Source organism: Dasypus novemcinctus, chromosome 17 (assembly GCF_030445035.2).
Source record: "Dasypus novemcinctus isolate mDasNov1 chromosome 17, mDasNov1.1.hap2, whole genome shotgun sequence".
NCBI lineage: Eukaryota > Metazoa > Chordata > Mammalia > Cingulata > Dasypodidae > Dasypus > Dasypus novemcinctus.
Genome location: NC_080689.1, coordinates 14,959,664 through 14,982,831, shown reverse-complemented (window position 1 = coordinate 14,982,831; position 23,168 = coordinate 14,959,664). Strand labels below are relative to the sequence as shown.

General features: G+C 35.1%; 1 protein-coding gene across 7 annotated transcripts in view; it reads right to left on the bottom strand.

Annotated features, from left to right (window-relative positions):
• The window catches only part of LOC101429037 (E3 SUMO-protein ligase RanBP2), a 70,381-nt gene that overhangs the window by 31,374 nt on the left and 15,839 nt on the right, over positions 1-23,168 (bottom strand). For 4 of the 7 annotated variants that reach the window (XM_058278313.2, XM_058278314.2, XM_058278316.2 and 1 more), the window contains exons 2-17: positions 21,261-21,328; positions 20,441-20,552; positions 19,837-19,989; positions 16,524-16,754; positions 14,511-14,656; positions 13,826-14,018; positions 9,449-9,536; positions 7,184-7,393; positions 6,034-6,215; positions 5,777-5,952; positions 5,132-5,255; positions 3,858-4,019; positions 3,464-3,601; positions 3,240-3,386; positions 2,277-2,456; positions 2,105-2,188 (exon numbers count right to left, since the gene is read on the bottom strand). In XM_058278313.2, the coding sequence (XP_058134296.1) occupies positions 2,105-2,188; positions 2,277-2,456; positions 3,240-3,386; positions 3,464-3,601; positions 3,858-4,019; positions 5,132-5,255; positions 5,777-5,952; positions 6,034-6,215; positions 7,184-7,393; positions 9,449-9,536; positions 13,826-14,018; positions 14,511-14,656; positions 16,524-16,754; positions 19,837-19,989; positions 20,441-20,552; positions 21,261-21,328 (2,394 nt within the window). The remainder of the gene's footprint in view (positions 1-2,104; positions 2,189-2,276; positions 2,457-3,239; positions 3,387-3,463; positions 3,602-3,857; positions 4,020-5,131; positions 5,256-5,776; positions 5,953-6,033; positions 6,216-7,183; positions 7,394-9,448; positions 9,537-13,825; positions 14,019-14,510; positions 14,657-16,523; positions 16,755-19,836; positions 19,990-20,440; positions 20,553-21,260; positions 21,329-23,168) is intronic. The other 3 variants (XM_058278315.2, XM_058278317.2, XM_058278320.2) reach the window with 1 other exon arrangement.

Genomic DNA, 23,168 nt, shown 5'->3' with positions numbered 1-23,168 from the left:
ATCAATTACATAAGATAAACATAAAAAATCTTTGGGCAAATTAAAATTTTTTTCTTTTCCAAACATAGTATTTATAAAGTCTCAACATAGCTTTATTATAATAACCAATCTAGGTACAGGCATATCTTGGAAATACCATATGTTCAGTTCCAGACCACCACAATAAAGCAAGTTATCATAAAGTCACATGAATTTTTTGATTTCCCAATATAAAAGTTATGTTTACACTATATTATAGTCCATTATGTGTGCAACAGAATTATGACTAAAAATCCAATATACATACCTTAAGAAATTTTACTGCTAAAAAAAATGCTAACCATCATCTGTGCCCTCAGAAAATCATAATCTTTATGATGTGAAGAACAATAAAATAAGGTATGCCTGTATTAAATTTCCAGAAGTATCAGTAATTTAGTTCTTCACCAATATGAGCATGGAAGAACCTACTTATATTTCCAATTCCAAAGAAGGTGGAGTCCCACAAATGAGATCCTTTATATAGTTTAAATAAAAGCATGTATGCATAATCATTCCCTTACGTATTTAAGTAAAATTCATATGAAAATATTAAAAAGAAGACAACTTTGTGATGTCTAGATGACTTTTCAACATTTAGTTATAAATTTGACCCATGTATCACACAGCCAAGCCAGCCCTACAAATGAATTCACAGGCCACAGTATAGTATTTTAGTAGTTCAATTCAATCACTTGGAAACCTGTTCTGCGCCATGAACCATGCTGCTTTGGATAAAACACTCTTACCTTTGAAGGTCTTGCATAGTGTGGAGGAGGCAGGTACATAAGCAATTTCAAAAATACATTGTCATACACTAGAGCAATGCCTATTTGAAAAATACTAAGAACATTTTTGCATACAATTTGGCATACAATTTAAAGTTTTGACAAATAACCTATAATTGAAAATATTTAGGATATAGTTATGAGTTTCAGAAATTTTTTTTTTTTCTTGCGGTACCAAGTATGGAGACTGAAACCAGGACATCGGATGTGAGAAGCCAGTGCTCAGTCACTGAGCCACATCAGCTCCTGAGTTGGTTCTTTTCCTTTGTTTTCTTGTTCTTGTTGTTGCTTTTTAAGAGGCACTGGGGACAGAATCTGGAACTTTCCATGTGGGAATCAGGCACTCAAGCACTTGAGCCACATCTGCTCTCCTGAAATGCTCTTTAAAATGCTGAATGCAGAAATGGGAGCATATATTATGCTAATAAGGCTAAATACTTTGCAGTTTATTAGTCCCTATGAATAAATAAGCAATAAAACGTGTTGCTGAAAATTCTATAATACACTGTTTTTCTTTAAAAATGTGAAAAATTATGTTCAATAAAAGTGCGATATTTTTCCTTGAATACTCAATTTCTGATGGTAAGTTCATTTCTTTTCCACACAACTCTAAACATTGTAAGAAAGATTATCCATCATAAAAAAATAGGAATAGTCACTGTGAAATGAGGAACCAAAAATGCTTTTATGATATTCATGTTAAAATATGGATTGTGCATGGAATGGATGAATAAACTTTAAAAGAAATTTTGAAAAAAAAAAAAAACAGTGTTATAACAGAGACATGGGAAGCAGATGTGGCTCAAGCAACTGAGCTCCTGCCTACCACACGGGAAGTCCCCAGTTTGGGTCCCCGTACCTCCTGGATGCAATGAACAAGACAATAAGCTGGCACAACAAGACCATGCAACAAAGGAGACACAAAGAAGAAAGACTATTAGAAACACAATGAGCAGGAGCTGAGGTAGCTCAAGTGACGGAGCATCTCTCTCCCACAAAGAAGGTCCCAGGTTTGGTTCCCAGTGCTTCCTTGAAAGCAGACAAGCAGACAATAGAAAGCACACAGCAAATGCACAGAGTGCAGCCAGTGAGTGCAAACAATGAGGGGAGGGAGAAATAAACAAAATAAATCTTTAAAAAAAGAGGCAAATCTTTAAAAAAAGAGGCATGGAAACATGGTATGTTTCCATGGTAGCACGGCAAGGGACATTTTTCCCACTTTTAGAAAGAACAGAGAGTGGTCAGCGTGGAAATCTTGCAATAACACAGGTACTGTTTAAAGAAATTAAATGATTTACCTTAATCGCTTCTACTTGTTGGCAGATCATTTTCAGTAAAGAATTTTGATCTTCTGCCCACCGAGGCGGTGTTTTGGGAGAATACTAAACAACAACAACAAAAAACAGTATTTGGAACATTTAGAACAGAAACATACTCCACAATGGAATGATTCATTTCTTTCATACTTACCTTGTAACTTTTACTTGGAGACAGAGAATATTTTGTGGGAGATGGTGTAGAATGTTTTATTTCTGAATCTACATTTCGCAAAGAACCATTTTTATAAAGAGGTCCTCCTTCACAAAAATCTTCAAGTTCTTGCATAACTGAATTAAGCATCTCTTTTACAGACTCCAGGGGCACAGGTAACTAAAAACATAAGTATTACTCAAGGGGTTTAGCTTACAAAAATACTGAAGAACTCTGAAATAAATATGAAATTTTTTTCCTACTAATTTTACATTTTTCTCATTTTTGTACAGTAAGCACCTTATACTTTAAATAATAAAACGTGAAAGTGATTTGTAATTGTCACAACCTATTATACCTAGTCTTCTAATTCTAAAGAGTCCATTCTGTTTCCATTACTCCTGTTACACACAATAATGGTAGTGGAATGTTAACCCTAATCCAGAGCAGCATCACAAATTAATTATCAAAATACTCAGAAAGAAGGATGCACATAAATGAAGTTGACATCATCACAACGCTGTCAAATTGTTAACAGCTGGAAAGAGAATCCAGGGCATACAATGAGGATCAGAAGCGCTTCTAAAGTTGTCAGCAACAACTTTTAATTTCGGCAAAATGGTTAAGTACCAAATTCACTACAAATTAATCCTTAGGTTGCAATATTTGTTTTGGTTCAATTGCCATGACAACAAAATTAACAATGCCCTACACCAGAAAACGTATCTAATTCCACAGAAGTATTTGTGTAAGAGTATATACCTAGCCTATATCTAAGTTTTAAAAAGGACACATAAGAGCTAAGACAAAAAGCATTATGCAAATTAAACATTTACACAAGTACATATCTTCCTTGTATTACCAAGTAATATCATTTTTTGAAATTAATGAAATATAAAACCATGGCAACATATTTATCACCCAATTATCAATAATAAGTACAGACAAAAATCTGCAACTTACTTTCTTGACAATTGAAAGATCTGAATCGCTGTCATCTAAAATTTTTATTAGGTAGTCCCTGGTCTTTCTCAAATAATTTTTGCATTCCTCTTGTTCTTCAGGAGAAAGAGCATCATTTTCAATGTCTTCTGCTTTCCTGTGAAAAATCTATACAAAGAATGTTTTTATGAAACAATTAGTTGTTTCAAACAAAAAATACTAATTTAAGTACTACATCTACTTACCAGCGCAAGATTCCAATAGGACACAACATTTTTTATAGACTCAAAAGCTGTCATTGCATCTTCTATATTGCCATTAACCGCATCCAATATAGCAAATGTTATGTGTGCTTCTTCTTCATATTCACCAATTTCAGATGCCTAAACATATTTAAGTAATTCTTAGTCAAACTGTCTCTACTCAGAATATCAAACCTCAGTGATTTCCCAAAGATTTTATACGACCTAAAGGATTAACATCTCATTATTCTTTTCTATCATAATTTGTGGAAATTTGTGGATTTAGAAAACAAGGCTACCATTAAATAGCCATTCAGTTGATTAAGCAGTCTATATTCCATTTGTTATAAACTGGAAATCCATATCTCCATTAATTTACAAAGGTATCCTTCCTTACCTGAATGTCTGCACTATGAAAATGTTTAAACAAAGGATCAGTAGGTTCAGGAATACTGCTCTTCTTTTTGATTGTCTTCAACAATGGCATAACTTTCTTCCAATAATGAACACTTCTGCCTATATACTCCCGTTGATCATAAAAAGAATTAAGACTGCTGCCCTAAAATAAAAAGTTAGAAGCACACAACCTAAGGAACACAAATCATCACATGTAAACACATTTACAAAGGGTCACAACGATTTAAAATGATATCAAAGTCAATGCAGGGGGATGGCAGTGGGATATATGGGAATCTCTTATGTTTTTTAACGTAACATTTTGCGTGATCTTTTTTTTTTTTTAAAGACAATTAAAAAGACACAAAAATAAACAAATAAATAAAAGCAGGGAAGGTACAAGGACCTAAATGGAAGGGAGGTTTTCACACATCACTAAAAGAAATGTGTTAACAGAAGAAAAGCCAATGTAAATGAAGAACTACAGTTAATAATACAATTATAAAAATGTTCTTTCATGAACTGAAACAAATGTACCACGGTAATGCAATATGTGAACAATAGGGTAGTATATGGGAACACTATTTTATGCATGATTTTCTTCTGTAAACTTACAACTTCTATAATGAAAAAAAAGGGTAAAAGTTGAAAAAAAAAAAATTACATCAAAGCCAAATGGAATTCCTAAAGTCCATTTAGGGCTTAACCTCCCAAATACTGGGATAATGAACAACTTAATACCAGTGATCATTCCAGACCCAAATTTTAAATACTTTCAATGATACTATCTAATGAGGCAGTCCAATATATATTGAGAACTGCCTTTTTAGAGAGCTAAAATCTGCCTCTCTGTTGGCAGTTTGGTTAAAGGGTGAGCATCTACACCTAATCCTTCTACAAAACAGACCTAAAATTTTTAGAAATCTATAATGCCATAACCTACAAAACCTTTAACTAATATGTAAGGAATTTTTCAGGCTGGACAACTGTAGGAAAAAATTACTAAGTAATCATAAAAATAGCTACTACTTATATAGCATTTACAATATTCTGGAAAACAACAATTACCAAGCAGTTACTATGCGCTAGAAACTTCTAAGTGCTTATATACTAACTGTATTGACTACTCTGTGGCAATATTTAAATATATATTTGACATGGCTTAATCTGAATAAACTGTTTTCAGAATTAAAAGACTTTCAATTATAAGTTTATTATTTTTAAAAACTAAGGTGATGTTACTAAAAATTATTTCCCCTTTAATGATGAACTCACCGTTTTCTGAAGACATTTTGCCCAATATATAAGTAGAGCAGGCTGAAGACCGTGTTTTTCCTGACCCCTTAGAGTGTTTATTTCATGCTGAACTAGTAGTCGCAATTTTGCTGAGGTTCCAGGTCTAAAAAGAGTTTTATTTAATACAATTATTTTATAAACACACAGTTTGAGGGAAACGGACTTGGCCCAGTGGTTAGAGCGTCCGTCTACCACATGGGAGGTCTGCAGTTCAAACCCTGGGCCTCCTTGACCCGTGTGGAGCTGGCCCATGCGCAGCACACAAGTAGTGCCGTGCCACGCAGGGGTGTCCCCCACGTAGGGGAGCCCCACACCCAAGGAGTGCACCCGTAAGGAGAGCCGCCCAGCACGAAAGAAAGTGCAGCCTGCCCAGGAATGGCGCCGCCCACACTTCCTGTGCCGCTGACGACAACAGAAGCGGACAAAGAAACAAGACGCAGCAAATAGACACAGAGAACAGACAACCGGGGGAGGGAGGGAATTAAATAAAATAAATCTTTAAAAAACAAAAAAAAAACAACACAGTTCGACACTTCAATGAGAATTAAATTAACTTTTCACATAACAAATTAAACCCCTAGTAAAACCTACACAACACATTAAAGTTTTTGTTTTACTACTTACAATGCTTTTCTGTATATCAGATTACAAACTGCATCCCACCAAGATTTTTGTCTTTCTGTACAAAGCTGTTTACACACAGGAAGTGGCAAGCATAATGGCTGATAAGAGCTGTACTGAGAATTACATTTCTCCTTTAATTGTAGGTGGCTGGTATATATTACTCCAAGTAGAAATACCTATTTAAAGAAAAAGTAATTTAAATTAGAAAATAATTTTTAAAAACTGAAAATACTTAATTTATTAAAATCTTTGCTTACCTCAAGATCTAAAATACATATTGATTCAGGTGCATTTGTTTCAAGCCTTGAAGTTTCCTGGGGTAAATGGTGAAAAAGCTGTTTTAACCATTTTCGAATTGCAGGTAAGGTAGACAATGAATTCCACTGTAAGCCAAGCCAGGCAAGGTGCTGAAGACTACTATTATGTGCTCGAATAGCACCTGAAATACAAGGGGGAAAAATGGCTGGAGTTTTCGGAAATTTTTTTGTGTCATCAGTTTGCCAACATGAACAACTGAGTCACACTAAACGTATCTTAATTTTACAATTGCCTTTTCATATCATAGCTGGGGGAAAACTCTGGTAGGCAAATTCTCATGCACTTATTAAATGCATTTACACTTTATACCTAGAACTTTTAATAAAAACAGTTAATTTGGAGAAAGTTCCTTCAAGTCCATCTAACAAGATTCACTAGAGGACAATATTTACTAATAAAGGACAGAAAAAAGAACATCTACCCACTAAAAGAAATCTTGAAACAATCTATTTTCTTTTCAGTAAAGGGTTATTAAATCAATGGGATACCACCACAGTAACCTATTAGGATAATAAAGAGGTCTTTTCTTCTACAGAAAAGAAATTCAATCCTTAAAAAGTTATGAGCTTGTGGAAGCACAAAGAGGTACAATCTTTCTGGTAACATGGCATGCTGCAAGAGAAACTTAAAATGTTCATCTCTAAAATGTTCATGGTTCTGTTTTTAGGAATCTCCATGGAAATAATTTGACATGCAAACAGTTTATATGAAAGTTTTCATTAGAGTATTAATTTCAATAAATGAAAAAACTGAAAACAACTTGGATGCCTAAGAACAAAATGGTAAGCAAATTATGGTTAATATATAACATTATATCAACATTAAAAGGTGTATTTTTAGAAAGTTTTAATACAAAGAACATGCAAAAGATCTCTGATATATGGAATAAACAGCTATTTAAGTGTGTGTGTTTGTGTGTATAGCCTCCCCCACCCCCAATGCCTCCAAAAAAACCTGAAAGGAATATACAAAAATATTAAGTCAGTATTTCTGGATAATGAGATCGCAGGCAATTTATTTCCCTTTTTTGTTTTCCTAATATAAAAGGATTAAGATGCAGTATATTTCATTCTGAAAGATGCAACTTACCAACATCGTATCTAGCCAGATCATCAGGCTCGGGTGCTTGTACATCAATGTTTCCAATATCATCACTACCAAGGAAAGAGGTATCCTTAGGTGACTGACTAGAAAACAGAGCATCATATAAAGCAGACTGCCCACTCTTATTGGCAAAGGATTCCACAACTTCTTTTAAATAATCTTGTTTGCCACGACACAGGTTTAACAGCATGTGCCCTGAAAAACAAATTAATTTATTCCTACCTTTTTTTTTTTTTAAGAAGGCATCGAGAATTGAGCGTGGGACCTCATATATGCAAAAGCAGGCACTCAACAGAGCTACACCTGCTCTGCTATTCCTATCACTTTTTAAATTTATACTGTATTAACAATCTCAAGTTTCATTCATGTAACTGAAGGAGAAATAACATGATTATCTCAGACCTACCCTCTAAACGTAACTATAACTAAAAGGTTGCTTATAGAGAAAATGAATAGAGATTACATGCTTGATTGTATTTCTGTCTACATGCTGGAGTAAAATGAAAGAACAAAAAGATACTATAGGAACACATGTGAAAAATGCCAAAAGCATTTTGAGATAGAAATCAAGAATGGGATTTAAGTGGCTATTAGGAAAGCAGGGCCAAGCTCTAATTCTTTGGTCTGATACACTGATTTCTAAACCTAACTGATCAGAATCATCATTTAAAGAACTTATTTCCAGGCCCCAGAGATTCTAATTCCAAATAGATGAGAAATCTATTTTTAAAGCACTCCTTGGATAAAGTACTGATACATGCTACAATACAGATGAATCCTGAAAACATGTTAAGTGAAAGTAGTCACTCACAAAAGACCACAAAGAATAGGATTCCTTTACATGAAATGTCCAGAAGACATAAATCTATAGAAACCAAATACAGATTTGTGATGGGGTTTCTTTATGGGGTAATGAAAATGTTCTGATTGACTGTGGTGATGATTGTAAATTCTGTGAACATACTTAAAACCAATGAATTATATACTTTAAGTGGGTGAATTTTATGTATGTTAATTGCATCTCAATAAAGCTGTTTAAAAAACAACCAAAAAAACCTCCTTCAGGTAATTCTGCTTATCAATCAGGTTTGTTTGCTACCAACTGATGTCTCTCAGCAAGCTTGCAAAAACACTCTCTGGAATGCTCAGATTGAAGACATAAAAAACAGTTCATTTTACTAACCAAGCTTAGCACCCATGGCAGTGCTGTAAAGGTAGAAAGGGTACATAAAGTAGACACAGAAGAACACACATCAAAGGGACAAGAAAGCAGACAGTGAGCACAAAACAATGAGGGGGGGATAAATAAATAAATCTTTACAAAACAAAAACAAACAGAAAGTGACTTCAAGTCTAACTCCCACAAATAAAAGTAGAATGTGGGAGAGCGACGCAATATAAACATTGCCTTGATTCTTCTAATGGCCTAATTACCAATCAAAACTTATAGCGACTTTGACTTAATAAGACTTCTTGCTCTGTACAAAGGTCATTTAACTTTAAATAAAAACTCACTCCTCTAGAAAGTATTATGTATCTACTTCAGTTCACGACTCCATGAATTCTGTGCAAAATTACAAATATATAAGATCTTTAGCAATCATCCCAAACAGACAAAACTGGGAATAAATCTAACATTCCCAGGGCTTAAAAAAATTTGAGTAAATATCCTCTAGCTTCCTCACTACATTGTCAGCTCTTTGAGAGATTGATCCATATCTTCTTCATCTTTATATCCCACATAGTGGTGCTTTATAGATGACATTACAGAGTTTGCCAATCAGTAATTAACTGATACAGAACTCTGTATTATTCTATGTAACTATAGAAAACTTTACACTTTTTTTTTTAAACTTTATAAATATAACTATAGCAGAAAACATGACAGCCCTAGTTTACACAGTAATGGTAAAATCATACTCAGAAATGCCATACTGTGGATGGCAGATTTTCAAAGAGTTCAAATGCTCTGAAATGTTAAGGATGGAGGCTTCAGCAGCATGATAAAGGAGAGGTTAAGGAGATATTTCTATCAGGGAAAAAACATTATCAAATATATGTTCCTTTTAAAGAATATACTTTTCTTTTGATTCATTCCATACCTATTGCCCTGATCTAGTATATGGCAAAGAGAAACAAATGATTATGACATAGTATCTATGGGACACACAGAAGACTTTAATCATAAGATTTACCCTACTAATTATCCTTTTTATTTTTTTAAATTAAATCAATTAAACATACTATTACCTGATTGGCTCAGACGATCACAGGCCATCATTTCCAATACATTTTGTCCAGCTTCTCCTTTTATTAGTTTAATCTTTGGTCTTGGAACCTGATAAATTTAGAATTTAAAATTTTTAATTCTGGTATACCCATTTTCTAAGCTTAAGATAATGCTTTCTATTACTCTTTTTTTTTTTTCCCTCATTGATAAGGCCAGTAATTTATTAAGGTAGGGACGGTGTGCTATTTTGATAATGAATAAACAGTATACCAATGGTTAAATTGAGTTGGAAAGCAAACTGCAAAACTGGGAACCAAGGAATTTAAATAATCTATGAAAGATGCTTAAAAAGAACTTCTGAGAAATTACTTATTACTAAAAGCACATTCAAATTACATTCACAGAAACAGAAAATTTACTTTTTTTTTTTTTACAATGCATAAATATAACCACAGCAGAAAACATGACAGCCCTAGTTTACACAGCAATGGTCAAATCATATCAGAAATGCCATACTGTGGATAGCACATTTTCAAAAATATGGACAAGTGGACTACAGATGGGATAAGCTATCAATAACCAAAAGAAGAAAAGGACTTCAAGCCATATTCTAAGTTATCTTGTTTCTCCCTTTTGAAGTAATGAAAATGTTCTAATGGACTGAGGTGATGACAGCACAACTCTGATATGAAATGGAGGGTCGCTGAGTGTACACTTTGGATGGACTGTACAAGGCAGGAGACCGTATAACACAGTGAACCCTGTGGTAGATAATGGACTATAGTTAACAATATAAATATGAGAACGTTCTCTCAGAAACTACAGCAAATATACAATACTAACATATGGTGTAAATAATAGGATAGTTTTTAGGAAAAATACACCAAATATGAACTATGGTGACACAGATACCATTAATAATAAGACAATGTTCTCTTATCATTTGTAACAAATGTGTTACGACAATGTTAGGTGGTAGTGGTGGGGCAATGTATGGGAATCCTGTATGGTATGCATGATTGTTATCTAAAGATCCAATGAGCTTTCTTGAAAGTCATGAATGCCCATCACCAAAAATGTTCAGTCACAGGCAATGACCATTTAAGTGGAGATATCCTAAAAGTAACCATGTGGTAGATGGAATAGCTACTTTCAAATTAATGACTTACTAATCACTAGTGGGAATATAATGTGGCACAACCTCTGTGAGGATGGAAATTTGGCAGTTAACTCTAAACATTATTAATGCATACATATACAATTTGATCCATAATACTTCAGAAATTTATTCTACCCATAAATTTTGACCTGTGAGATGAACGGTGTAAGTTATTCATTGCTAAATTATTTGAAATAGCATAACAAAAGGTAGAAAAAAACTAATGTCTGGTTTAAAAAAAAAAAAGCTATGATACATACATACAATGGAATAATATGCAACCATCAAAACAAGAATGCCTTTTATTTTACTATTGTGGAAATATCTCTAAGATATATTTCATGGAATAAAAGAATTTTAAATCATGTGGATATAATCAATTTTCCAAATACATTAATTTTCAAATATATTCCTTACCAATGTAAAAGCTTCTGACTTTGAACTTTAGAAACATGTGATTGACCTATATCCTTTCAGCCATAAGTTTTCTAAAGATGATGCAAATTTTCATCAAATGTTGAAAATAAAATAGCATACAAAATAAGGAACCAAGTGTGTCAATTATATTTGCTTCCAAATTTATCACCTCAATTCAAAAACCTGGCCAATTTTATAAAAATTTTTATCAGCTGTCATTTGTAACCAGTTTATTATGAATCCACTCAGTAAAATCATCATTTCCAGATCTTAACCATTAGGCTTCAACACAAACTTTGTTAAATTCCTCACTGAAATGCAGATATACTTACTAGAACTTCAGCATTTCCTTGATCAAGATTCTGATAAACCTAAAAGTCAGCCTGCCATGAATCCTTAATGACCCCTAAAACCTCCTTTTCATGTACATAATCACTTGACAATTAAGTTTTAAAACAAACTGATAGTAAAAAAAAGAAACCAAAGCATCTAAGAGGTTTCCATTATAAATCTATTCCAAAAAATAAAAATAAAAAATAAAAAAATTTTAAAAATTTAAAAAAAAAATCTATTCAATGGAAATATATGGTTGTGGTTGTTCAAGAGAAGAAAAGAAAAAGACTGTGGTAGATGTCTATATGCAAAAAACAAAAAAACAAAAAAAAAACAATGTATTTATAGCAGTAGAGAAGTATACCTCCACTAGGGTAAAAGAGTTTTAAAAGTAGAGAAAGATAAGTATATCCTTCATGGGGAAGCGGATTTAGCCCAACGGATAGGGTGTCTGCCTACCACATGGGAGGTCCAAGGTTCAAACCCAGGGCCTCCTAACCCATGTAATGAGCTGGCCCACGCACAGTGCTAATGTGCACAAGGAGTACCGTGCCACTCAGGGATGTCCCAGGCATAGGGGAGCCCCACACATAAGGAGTGCACCCCGTAAGGAGAGCCACCCAGCACGAAAATAGTGCAGCCTGCCTAGGAGTGGCACCGCACACACGCAGAGCTGACAGAGCAAGATGACGCAACAAAAAAGAGACAGATTCCAGGTGCCGCTGACAAGAATGCAGGCAGACACAAAAGAACACGCAACGAATGGACACAGAGAACAGACAACTGGGGGTAGCAGAGAAGGGGAGAGTAATAAGTAAAAAATAAATCTTTAAAAAATAAAAATAAAAAAAGTATATCCTTCATATACAAAGACTATTTTGAATGCCCAAGAAACTGTTAACAGTAGTCGTCTTCTAAGACTTCTAAGACTTCAGTGAATGGGTTAAAAGAAAAAGTTATTTTTATTATTAAAATTTCACAATTTAAAATAGTCGACTGTGTATTAACTTTAAAAATAGATATTAAATTTTTCAAGTAAATTTTAAAGTTTCCATTAACAAATTAAGAAACTATAAGTTACTTCAGGACTTCTATAAAAACATCAACCACCACAAACACCTTTAAACATGAAAATTAGTGAACTTCATTTATCTTCATTAATTTTCACTAATAAAACATATTCTTTGTGAAACTAAAAGCTCCTGCTGAACAAATATCACTTAACATTGTGGGCCAAATCAACAGTGTTTTTAAAAGAGCTAAACAATATGAACTACATAGAGAAAGTTCTAAAAATTCACTCTTACAGTAAATACAGGAATCTTTTTTTGCCCCAGGAAAACTTTTATTTAATAAAGCCAGCAACCACTTTTGTAAGTCTAGCTTAATGCTTTTTGAGGAGACTGCTTACTTCCTTTTATATAAGAAGTAATGCAAGCTTACTGGAAAAAAATATTAAAACTACAAAAATGGGCTGGGGAAGGAATATTAGCCAGCATCTCATGATCTAAAAACAGTGGCTGGGAAGCGGACTTGGCCCAATGGATAGGGCGTCCGCCTACCACATGGGAGGTCTGCAGTTCAAACCTCGAGCCTCCCTGACCCATGTGGAGCTGGCCCATGCACAGTGCTGAAGCGCGCAAGGAGTGCCATGCCATGCAGGGGTGTCCCCCACATAGGGGAGCCCCAAGCACAAGGAGTGCGCCCTGTAAGGAGAGTCGCCCAGTGTGAAAGAAAGTACAGCCTGCCCAGGAATGGCGCTGCACACACGGAGAGCTGACACAGCAAGATGATGCAACAAAAAGAAACACAGATTCCCGATGCCACTGTTAAGGATAGAAGTCGTCACAGAAGACCACACAGAGAATGGACACAGAGAACAGACAACCAGGGGAAGGGTGAAGGGGAGAGAAATAAATAAAAATAAATAAAAATTAAAAACAGTAGTTGACATTCTGGCAAATTTCCTTCTTGTCATATTTGATGGGAAAGTTTTACATTTTCAGAGATGTAATAAAATACTGTTATATATAATGTACTATCATGTTATATATACCTATACATTTTTCAATTAACATATTAAAATGACTGTGATAATCATTCTTCTATCATAGTTCATACAACCATTCTCCAAAATTTATCTATTTAGGTCTTTATCCAAGTCATGCTACCTTTTTTGATCAAATTTTATACATATTTGAGATTATGGGATCATAAAAATAGAGTAAAAAGATCAAACCTCTTCAAACTGTTTTTCAAGCAAGCCACAGCATTGTAAATGCCACCAGCAATGCATCAATGTATCTATTTCACCAGCATCATCAGTATTGTGTAAATCTTATTTTTCACCTATCAAGTTAAATATTCCATTTTAACTTTAATGCTACAGGTTTGCTGACATAGTTCCATTACACCATGATACAACTACATATGAAACACAGCAGAGTCTGAATCAAATTAACTATACCCAAAACTAGGAAAAGTTTACCTGAAATGCTATCAGATAGCACAATGCCGCCAGCTCAGAGAGAGCTCGCCATTGTATATTACTATGCTGACCCATCTTCAAAAGCAGAGAACCAGCATGCATGTAGAAATGTCCTTTCATTTCTAAGAATGTTGCTGAGAGTTCATCATTTCCGCCCACAGAAGATTTCACAGACTGAAGAGCACTATCAAAACTGTAATATTAAAATATTAAAGAGGTAGTCCACACCTATTATGTTGTGAATAAACATGGTTTCATTCTTTAATTCAAAATAAAATAGTTTATTTCAAGTTTCATCTTTCACATGCAAAACCTAATAATCCTTACTTTTTTACAAATTATGAATCTTCTAGTGTTTATTTTTATCCTGCATACTTATACTTCAAATTTATCTTATTCCAAAACAGTTATTTCTAGCCTCCGATCATAGAAAAGATACAAATCAAATGAGATTACTGATTATAAGTTAACATTTCAAATAAACCAGAATGAAGTTGGGAAACTAGAATAATTTCTACTTCTGATCATATGGTTTTGTTATTTCATTCAGAGCTGGAATTTCTCAAATTAGATATACCATATTCAAATTGTAAGCACATAACTCACATATTTGGGTATCAATATTATAATTGATAATTATAGATTATCTGCCATTTACACTAAAAGTGATCTCAAGTCAACATACCTTTCCAGTAATTCTCTGCTTTCCTGAACATCTCTAGTGGAAAGCGTAAGAAGCATAAGGTTAGCATAGGCCAGAAGTAAGTCTTTATTGGTTGCTCGCCAGTTACTTTTATCAGACTCCAAACACTGTGAAGATTCCAGATATTCCTGTTTTGTAAAAAGAACAGAAAGTTACAAAACTCTCAAATCTTACAAAATTATCATTTTATGCCTGACTCCCTTTATCCATTCCTATAACATTTGTGAAACTACAAACTACATTAATTTTTTTTGCTTTTTTTTTTTTTTATTAAAGTTAACAGATCACAAAGAACATTACATTAAAAAACTTAAGAAGGGAAGAGGACTTGGACCAATGGATAGGGCGTCCACCTACCACATGGGAGGCCCAAGGTTCTAACCCTGGGCCTCCTTTACCCATGTGGAGGCGGCCCATGCGCAATGCTGATGCGCACAAGGAATGCCCTGCCACACAGGGGTGTCCCCTGTGTAGGGGAGCCCCACGCACAAGGAGTGCGCCCCATAAGGAGAGCCGCCCAGCACGAAAGTGCAGCCTGCCCAAGAATGGCATGGCACACATGGAGAAATGACACAAGATGATGCAACAAAAAGAAACACAGAAAAAAAAAAAAACCACACAGATTTCCGGTGCTGCTGATAAAAGAAAGAAGTGGTCACAAACGAACACACAGCGAATGGACACAGAAAGCAGACAATTGGGGCCGGGGGGCGGAGGAAAGGGATAGAAATAAAAAATAAATCTTTAAAAAAAAAAACCTAAGAGGTTCCCATATAACCCACTCCCCACCCCCACAATTTTTATAAATTGTATATTTTTGAAGATATATACATCTCAAAAAATGTTACATTAAAAAACATAAGAGGTCCCCGTATACCCCCCACCTCCCCACCCCACTCCTCCCACACCAACAACCTACCCCATCATTGTGGCACACTCATCGCACTCGGTGAACACATTTTGGAGCACTGCTGCACCACATGGATAATAGTTTACCCTATAGTTCATACTCTCCCCCAGTACATTCAGTGGGTTATGGCAGGATATATAACGTCCAGCATCTGACCCAGCAATATCTTTTAGGACAACTCAAAGTCCCAAAAATGCCCCCACATCACATCTCTTCTTTCCTCTCCCTGCCCTCTACTGTGGGCAACTTTGTGGCCACTTTCTCCACCTCAACACTACAATTTCTTCTATTACTGTTAACAATAGTTTTATAGTAGAATATCAGTAAGTCTACTCTAATCCATATTTTATTCCTCCATTCTGTGGACCCTGGGATGGTGATATCCACTCCACCTCTAGATCAAGAGTGGGCTTAGATTCCACATGGATGATGGATGCAATTCTTTTGCTTGCAGTTGTAGGCACTCTTGATTCCCTCGTGTGGTGGCTGACCATTTTCAACTCCCTGTTAACTGACCTGGGTTAAGTCCAATGAACCAGAGAGTAGAGGTTGCAACTTTGCTGAGGCTAAGGGCCCAGCTGGCACATGGGCAGTGCAGAGATTCAAATCCCCTGAATATACACCATCCCTAGTGCCAACCACAGGTTCAGTAAAAATGGCATAAGAGGCATGTGTAAAAAGGTCACATCTGAGTCCAGCTCCATCACACTCAGGAACACAAATTCCAAAGTAGAGCCCTCTGACATGGCATAGAACTCCAAATCCATCTGCCATGACCATATACTCTGTGGGTCTCCACAGCGTTCAGGAGAATCAGCACCTAGGGTTTTGTCTACTTTGGCTTTTTCTGGGGTTATACTAATTTTTACATCATCTTTATAAAACAGTAAAAACATATATATTTGTCATATTTATCCTACACAATGTCCACTATAAATAGAAATCATCCTGGTAAAAATTTTATATCACATTTGCTCTACATAGATGAAAGAAAGTTAACTCTTAGAGGGAACTGCTTTAAGTATGAAGGGGTAAGTGGTAACAGTCTGTATAGAAACATAAGAGATTCAACAGATTTTACCAACCTTAAGGGTCTGTACAACACACGAATTCCATTCTAAACTTGAACGCAAAGCTATGCTTCTCTCTGCCTCGTGGCAGTGGGCCACAGCATCCTTCAATCTTTTGTTTGACCGATAGAGCTCCACTAGTCGGATGTTCACATGGACATCATCAGGTCTTGCATAGAGTTCTGATTGAATCAAGTCAAAAAGCTTATTCCATCCATCTTCACCTTTACAATCTAAAAGTTGTTCCTAGTAAAAAACAAACAAAAAAAACCCCACAATTTAGAGAAATACCTGTGCCATTTTAAACATGTAATGGTTCCTATGAGTACCATTTTAGCCTTTGGAAGTTTCCATCAAAAGTATCATCTTACATACCATACTAAGGGCCTTCAGAGTTTTGCTTCTAGCCCATAAGCTAAGCCTCAATAACTTTTCCTAAAGAGAAACCTTTGGGATTACCCAAATAGTTGCAGTTGCTCATATTCACCTCAAAAACTACCAGCACTATTGCCCCACATGCCTATACACCCCAGTTATCACCCGGAAATCTAAGCTTCCCCAGTCAATCTTCATCACTAGGGTTCTTATCTTCAAACTGCTCTGTAAATCACTACTTCAGATTCAATCCCCCAACACCCTCCACTCCTGCTTTGAAACTCCTTCTCTTTCATTATCTCCATCTTCTCCTTAGCAGTCTCCTTACCTCCTGGCCTTAAATGAACTGAGTATCACCTCAAGATATTCCCCATCGCCTCTCGGCCATGGTAGCATGGTAGTGTACACACAAGGAGAGGAAGTGGGGTTTTTAGTCTAATCACTCCGCATTGCCATTTCCAAACCGTATCTCCTCCACACCCTTTATCAAGTTCCCTATTCTATAAAGGACATAATATCCAGCTACTCCACTCATTCCTCCTTGTTAACAACTAGAACACTCTTCTCAACAGTTTTCTCTGGTATTAGCAATGAAGATATAAAAGATAAATAACAACCTGGCCATTTAGTTCTTTAGTCAGGTCATCTTCTGTAACACTTTCCTACAATCCAGTCTTAGCCACACATTTGCCACTGGCATATGCCTTCAAAATCTTTATTTTGGGTAGACTGCTCAGACCACTATACCTCTCTTCCTCTAGCTCAAAGGGGGCTCAAGTACTCTCATTACCATACATATTCCTCTAATACATGAAAAGCTCCTTTCAATACACTGACATCACCAAGTTTTAATTATTCATCAAAAACCCACACATGTACATACTTTTCCTTCTCTGTCAAGCTAAGATGCTATAATCACTTATATCTACAATTACTGCTTGCTTGTTGCTACCCTCAACTAAATCCCCTCTAACTTTCCTTAGATGAACCCTACCACCTGCTCTCTCTGTGTTTTCGCACTAATACTTGAACAATTGGGGGCAGGAATTTGGGAAATCGTAATCGGTCTAGCTGTTCTCACTTTCATTATCTCAAACCTCAATTTGATATTGCCTAGAACAAAATACTACCATACTTTTTAACATACTTACTTTCTCCATTCCATGAAAAGATTACTTGATGCCTTCTCACTCTCTCCGCAAATTTCCTATATGCTCCTTAAACCCTCACCTTGTTTATGATCCTGATTAATCCTTCACTGAGAAAATCTAAAGCCACTATCTGTATATTTCATTTTGCCATTATTTAATTGTACTCATCTCCCTCCCTCTACCTAGCAGACTTCCATTAGTGCTCAGTATCCCATTCCTCTCTGTCACCAGTAACATTATCACTCAAACTCAGAATACTTACCTGAATAAGCTTTAAATTTTAGAATAGGATTATTCTGCACAGCAGTTATAAATCTTTAGAATTTCAATTCCAAAAAATGAAAAAGAATCTGATATAAGAAAGGTTTAGCCTTAAGTGACAATGACTTAAAGGGTTATATTAAAGGATATCAGAATGCTTCAGAAACATTACTCTGTTGTTACAACGCATGAAAAATAATCCCTTACTACCACATACATTCCTTAATGCCACTGTAACTGAATGAACTGGATGATCATATCCAATATGGGAATTACATGTGAGTCATAATACAAAGATAACATAAGTAAAGAAATCTGCACCCTTATACCTAACATTTTAGACTAATATTTATAACCCAGTTGCTTATCACAGTAACATGTTACTAGTGATTATCTCTAAGATTTTTCTTAATACTTTAGATTTTAAAACCTGTGCATGACTCTTCAGAGCAGACTTCCAATAGCCAAGAACTAGATACAACCAAAAATTACCTGAATAAATAAATGCTTAAACAAACTATGGTACATCCATATCATGGAATACTATTCACCAAACTGTTGATATACGTAACAACTTCAATGGCTGTCAAGAGCATTAGGCTGAGTGAAAAAAAACCAAAACCATAAAAGGTCAGATATATATGATTCCATTCATAAAAATGACAAAACTATGGAGATGAAGAACAAATCAGTGGTTGCTAGGGGTTGGAGATGTTGAGAAAGTGCAGGTGGGGGTGACTACAAAAGTGGCAGCAAATGGGAGATCTCTGTGGTGGCTCTGTTCTGCATCTTGATTGTGGTGGTAGTTACAGGAATCTACACACGTAAAAAATTAAAATTATACACACATTTTGCAACAATGTCTAATGCCTAATTTTGATATAGTTATGTAAGATGTAACCATTGGAGGAAATTGGATGAAGGGTATACAGAATCCATCTGTACTATCTTTGCAACAAATTGTGAATCTATAATTATTTCAAAATAAAAAGTTAAAAAAAATTCCATCAGAAGCATGTATAATGGGGGAGGGGGGAACTATTAAAATTTAAAATCCTGTTTGCTTAGCACATTTTGAAGAATTTTCTTCAAAGGGAAAAAAAAAAAGAATGACTTAGTAAACTATTAATTTAGTTTTAGTTTACTTAGTTTACTTAGTTTACTATTACTGTTACTCAATGAAGTATTATAATCAGTAAAGAATAATAATCAGGATCAGTTAACAATACATTAGCAAAAACTTCCTATCATTTTTAGTGATTACCTCTACAACATACTGAGGAAACTGTCTTTTAACCTTCACTTGAAAACCTCACTATCCCACAAGACAATCCTTTACATTTTTAGGTAATAGTTACCATAGACTTTAGGCAGTCTCCACTCAGAAAGTTTTAAAAGAAATTTGTAAAGGAAAATATTTTCAAGGAAACACATGCACAGAAACACACAAACATATGTAACAGATTAAGATATGCTACTGCAAAGTAACTAAAACTCCAAAAATTAGAAAAAGTATTTAAAATAGATTTTATTATTTTTACCTTTAGTTTATAAATTGAAGGATTTCCTGGGAAAAGTTTAGCTGCTCTTTCAACCCAATATTTTGCTCTTCCATCAGTAACGTCATTTTTACAAAGCAATTCTGCAATCTTCAACACAAGATCTTTTTGTGTTGGGTTTAATTCCACAGAACGCTAATATCCAAAAAAGAAATAAATTAACAGGATTCTTAAAATATATACATGCATCCAGAACCTAAAAATATCACTGCACCCATTAAAAACTGTATTCCTAAATGATGTTATTTCAAAGTTGTTATAAACTTAAATTGTCTTGGAAATTTTTGGAGATAAATCAAATAAAAAATTACATTAGGTAAATGCCAAAACAAAAATTAAAGCTTTAAATTGAGAGGTTTCTAATTAATCTTCTCTTACAAGTGCTAGTCTCTTAATGATAAATAATAGTATACTTTTGAGACAATTTCTTAATCAATTTCAAGATGTTTCATTTAATAGTCCTATTATACCAATGTGTATTCATGGCATTTGTAAGACATATTTGAACTATTCCTTATATAAATTACTCTGGGCATCATGTGTTTTTGGCTGTGCAAAGGCTACATTTTAAACGTACACAGTTTACCTTGTAACATTCAACAGCTTTGTCAATGTTTTCCTCTGCTTCATAAAGAAGACCCAGAAACCTGTGAGCTTTGGGATCCCTCTCTTGCACATTAATATATGTAGATATGTATCTGTTTTAAAAAATAACAATGATGCAAAAATAAATCATCTTTAAATTATCAAATTTAGAACCATACTTAAATGCTAACCGAAGAGTACATCTTAAACCAAAGCAGCCACTTAACTAATTTACAGTTACTTTAATTATTTGCTACCATTATTTAAACTGGAACATGAACCTAACTCAAACGTATATAAAAGAAAAAATGGGTAGTACTTAAAACACACACACACACACACAGAACTGATTATACTCAACCATTAAATGCTCCATTTATCAAATGTTTTTGCTAGTGCTACCTCCACATAAGAAGTTAATGCATAAACTGCTTTCTTTTCCTGATCACATTTTGGTAAAGAACAGTTTTGCATTGAAATGAGAAAGTGTTTTAATAAATATTTTTTAAGTTAAAAATACTAAATAACAACAATTTCCCAAATAAGATAGAAGTATGGTTCTTGTTTACTCTAACCTGGACAAATTTTAGAAAAGGAGTTTTAAGCCAATTTCTTGCCTTTTGTTATTTTGCAAACTCAGAGAAAATAATCATTTCCAGACTGATACTTAACATTAGTCTCAATGAGTGATAAATATCTTCTTTCCAGGACCCACTTAGGAAGAAGTACTAAAGAACATAAAATTACTTACTTCAAAGTACAACATGAGGTAAGGTATTGGTTTTAAAAAACACAAAGAATGTTTACAGTTTGGTACTTACTTTTTTGCAAGATCGTATTCTTTAGCTTCATAGTACAGCTTTGCAAAATAGAATCCTTTCACTGACTTCTAAAAAAAATTAAGAGTTGTTTTACTTTCTAAGAATAGCTTGAAATACTTTACCAAATTTTCCAAAGGGTCTCAAATTTTTCCAAACAAGATTAATATTAAAATATTTAATTTTTCTTCACTGAAAAAGTAGGTGCGTTTTCACGAAATATAAGATATTGGGTATAGTTGTAATGTTTTAACAATGCTTTTTTATTGTAACAACTATTACATAATAATTGATATACAATTATTGTTATACAATAATGTAAGATGGTGGTGGTGGGGTAACCTATAGGAGCCTTTATGATGATACGCATGTTTGTTTTTTAAGTTCACAACTTTTACTATATACTTTTTTTTTAAAATAATTTATTTGCTCATCACTTGCAATGATGGGCATTTGGACCATTTCCAGTCTTTTTCTTTTTAAAGATTTATTTATTTATTTCCCTCAACCCACCCCCCGTTGTCTGCTCTCTGTGCCCATTAGCTGTGCATCTTCTGTGTCTGCTTGTCTTCTCTTTAGGTATAACCGGGAACTGATCCTGGGACCCTCCAGAATGGGAGAGAGGAGCTCATCTCTTGCACCACCTCAGTTCCCTGGTTTGCTATGTCTCTTATTATCTCTGTCTCTTTTGGTTGCGTCATCTTGCTGCACCAGCTCTCCACATGGGCCAGCACTCCTGCACAGGCCAGCATTCCGTGTGGGCCAGCTTGCCTTCCCCAGGAGGCCCCAGGAACCAAATCCTGGACCTCCCATATGATAAAAGGGAGCCCAATCACTTGAGCCACATCCACCTCCAACCATATACTTTTGTTTATGGATGTTCATATATGAATGATAAAATTCAATAAAGAAAAGCATTTTAAAAAGGTGTATTTTTAAAATACCTATAAAAAAAGATGCATATATTCTAAAAGTCATGATTCCGTATTTCATAATTTTCATCATAGAACAAAACATAAATTCCAGAATAGCAAGACAGGGACACATTAAAAGTTAAGGATTTATGTATCAGCAATAAACATTAGAAACCATGTGGTGGGGAACAAATGTGACTCAACCAATTGGGCTCCCGTCTACTATACAGGAAGGGGTCCAGGGTTTGATGCTCAGGGTCTTCTGGTGAGGGGCAAGCTGGCCCACGTGGATTGCAGGCCCATGCTGGAATGCTACCCCGCACAGGAGTGCCCCCAAGTGGGAATGCCGCCTAGCGCGGGAAAACCACCCCATGCAGGGCTGCTGGCCGAGTGAGAGTTGGTGCAGCAAGATGATGCAACAAGAAACACATAGGAGAGAAAATAAGAAGACGTAGCAGAACAGGGAGTTGAGGTGGTACAAGAGAGTAATCACCTCTCTCCCACTCCAGAAAGTCCCAGGATTGGTTCCCAGAGCAGCCTAATGAGAATACAAGCAGACACAGAAGAACACACAGCAAATGGACAGCAAACAGACAACAGGAGGAGAAGGAGGGAACAGGTATAAGGGAGAGGGAGAAATAAATAAATCTTTAAAACTAAAAAAAAGAAACCATGTGGTAACACTTGCTTTACAGACAGCAAAGAGAAACCAGGTTTTTCTACTACTAATATGGGTAAGCCTCAACAGGGAAGAATAAGCAAGCACTTCAGACACCTTAAAGCAGTGGGGATTTTCTGGACCTAGTGGTGCTCTCTAAAGATATTTACCTGAAAGATCAGTATTTAACATGCTAGGTATTAAAAAGGCAGGACAAAAATTTAATTCCTCAGAAAATAAACCAGGTCCATACCCCGGCTCTTTAATTCCATGAACTCGAGAATACTGGGATACACTAGATTAACCCATGTGATTATACAGCCAAACATCTTGGGTTTT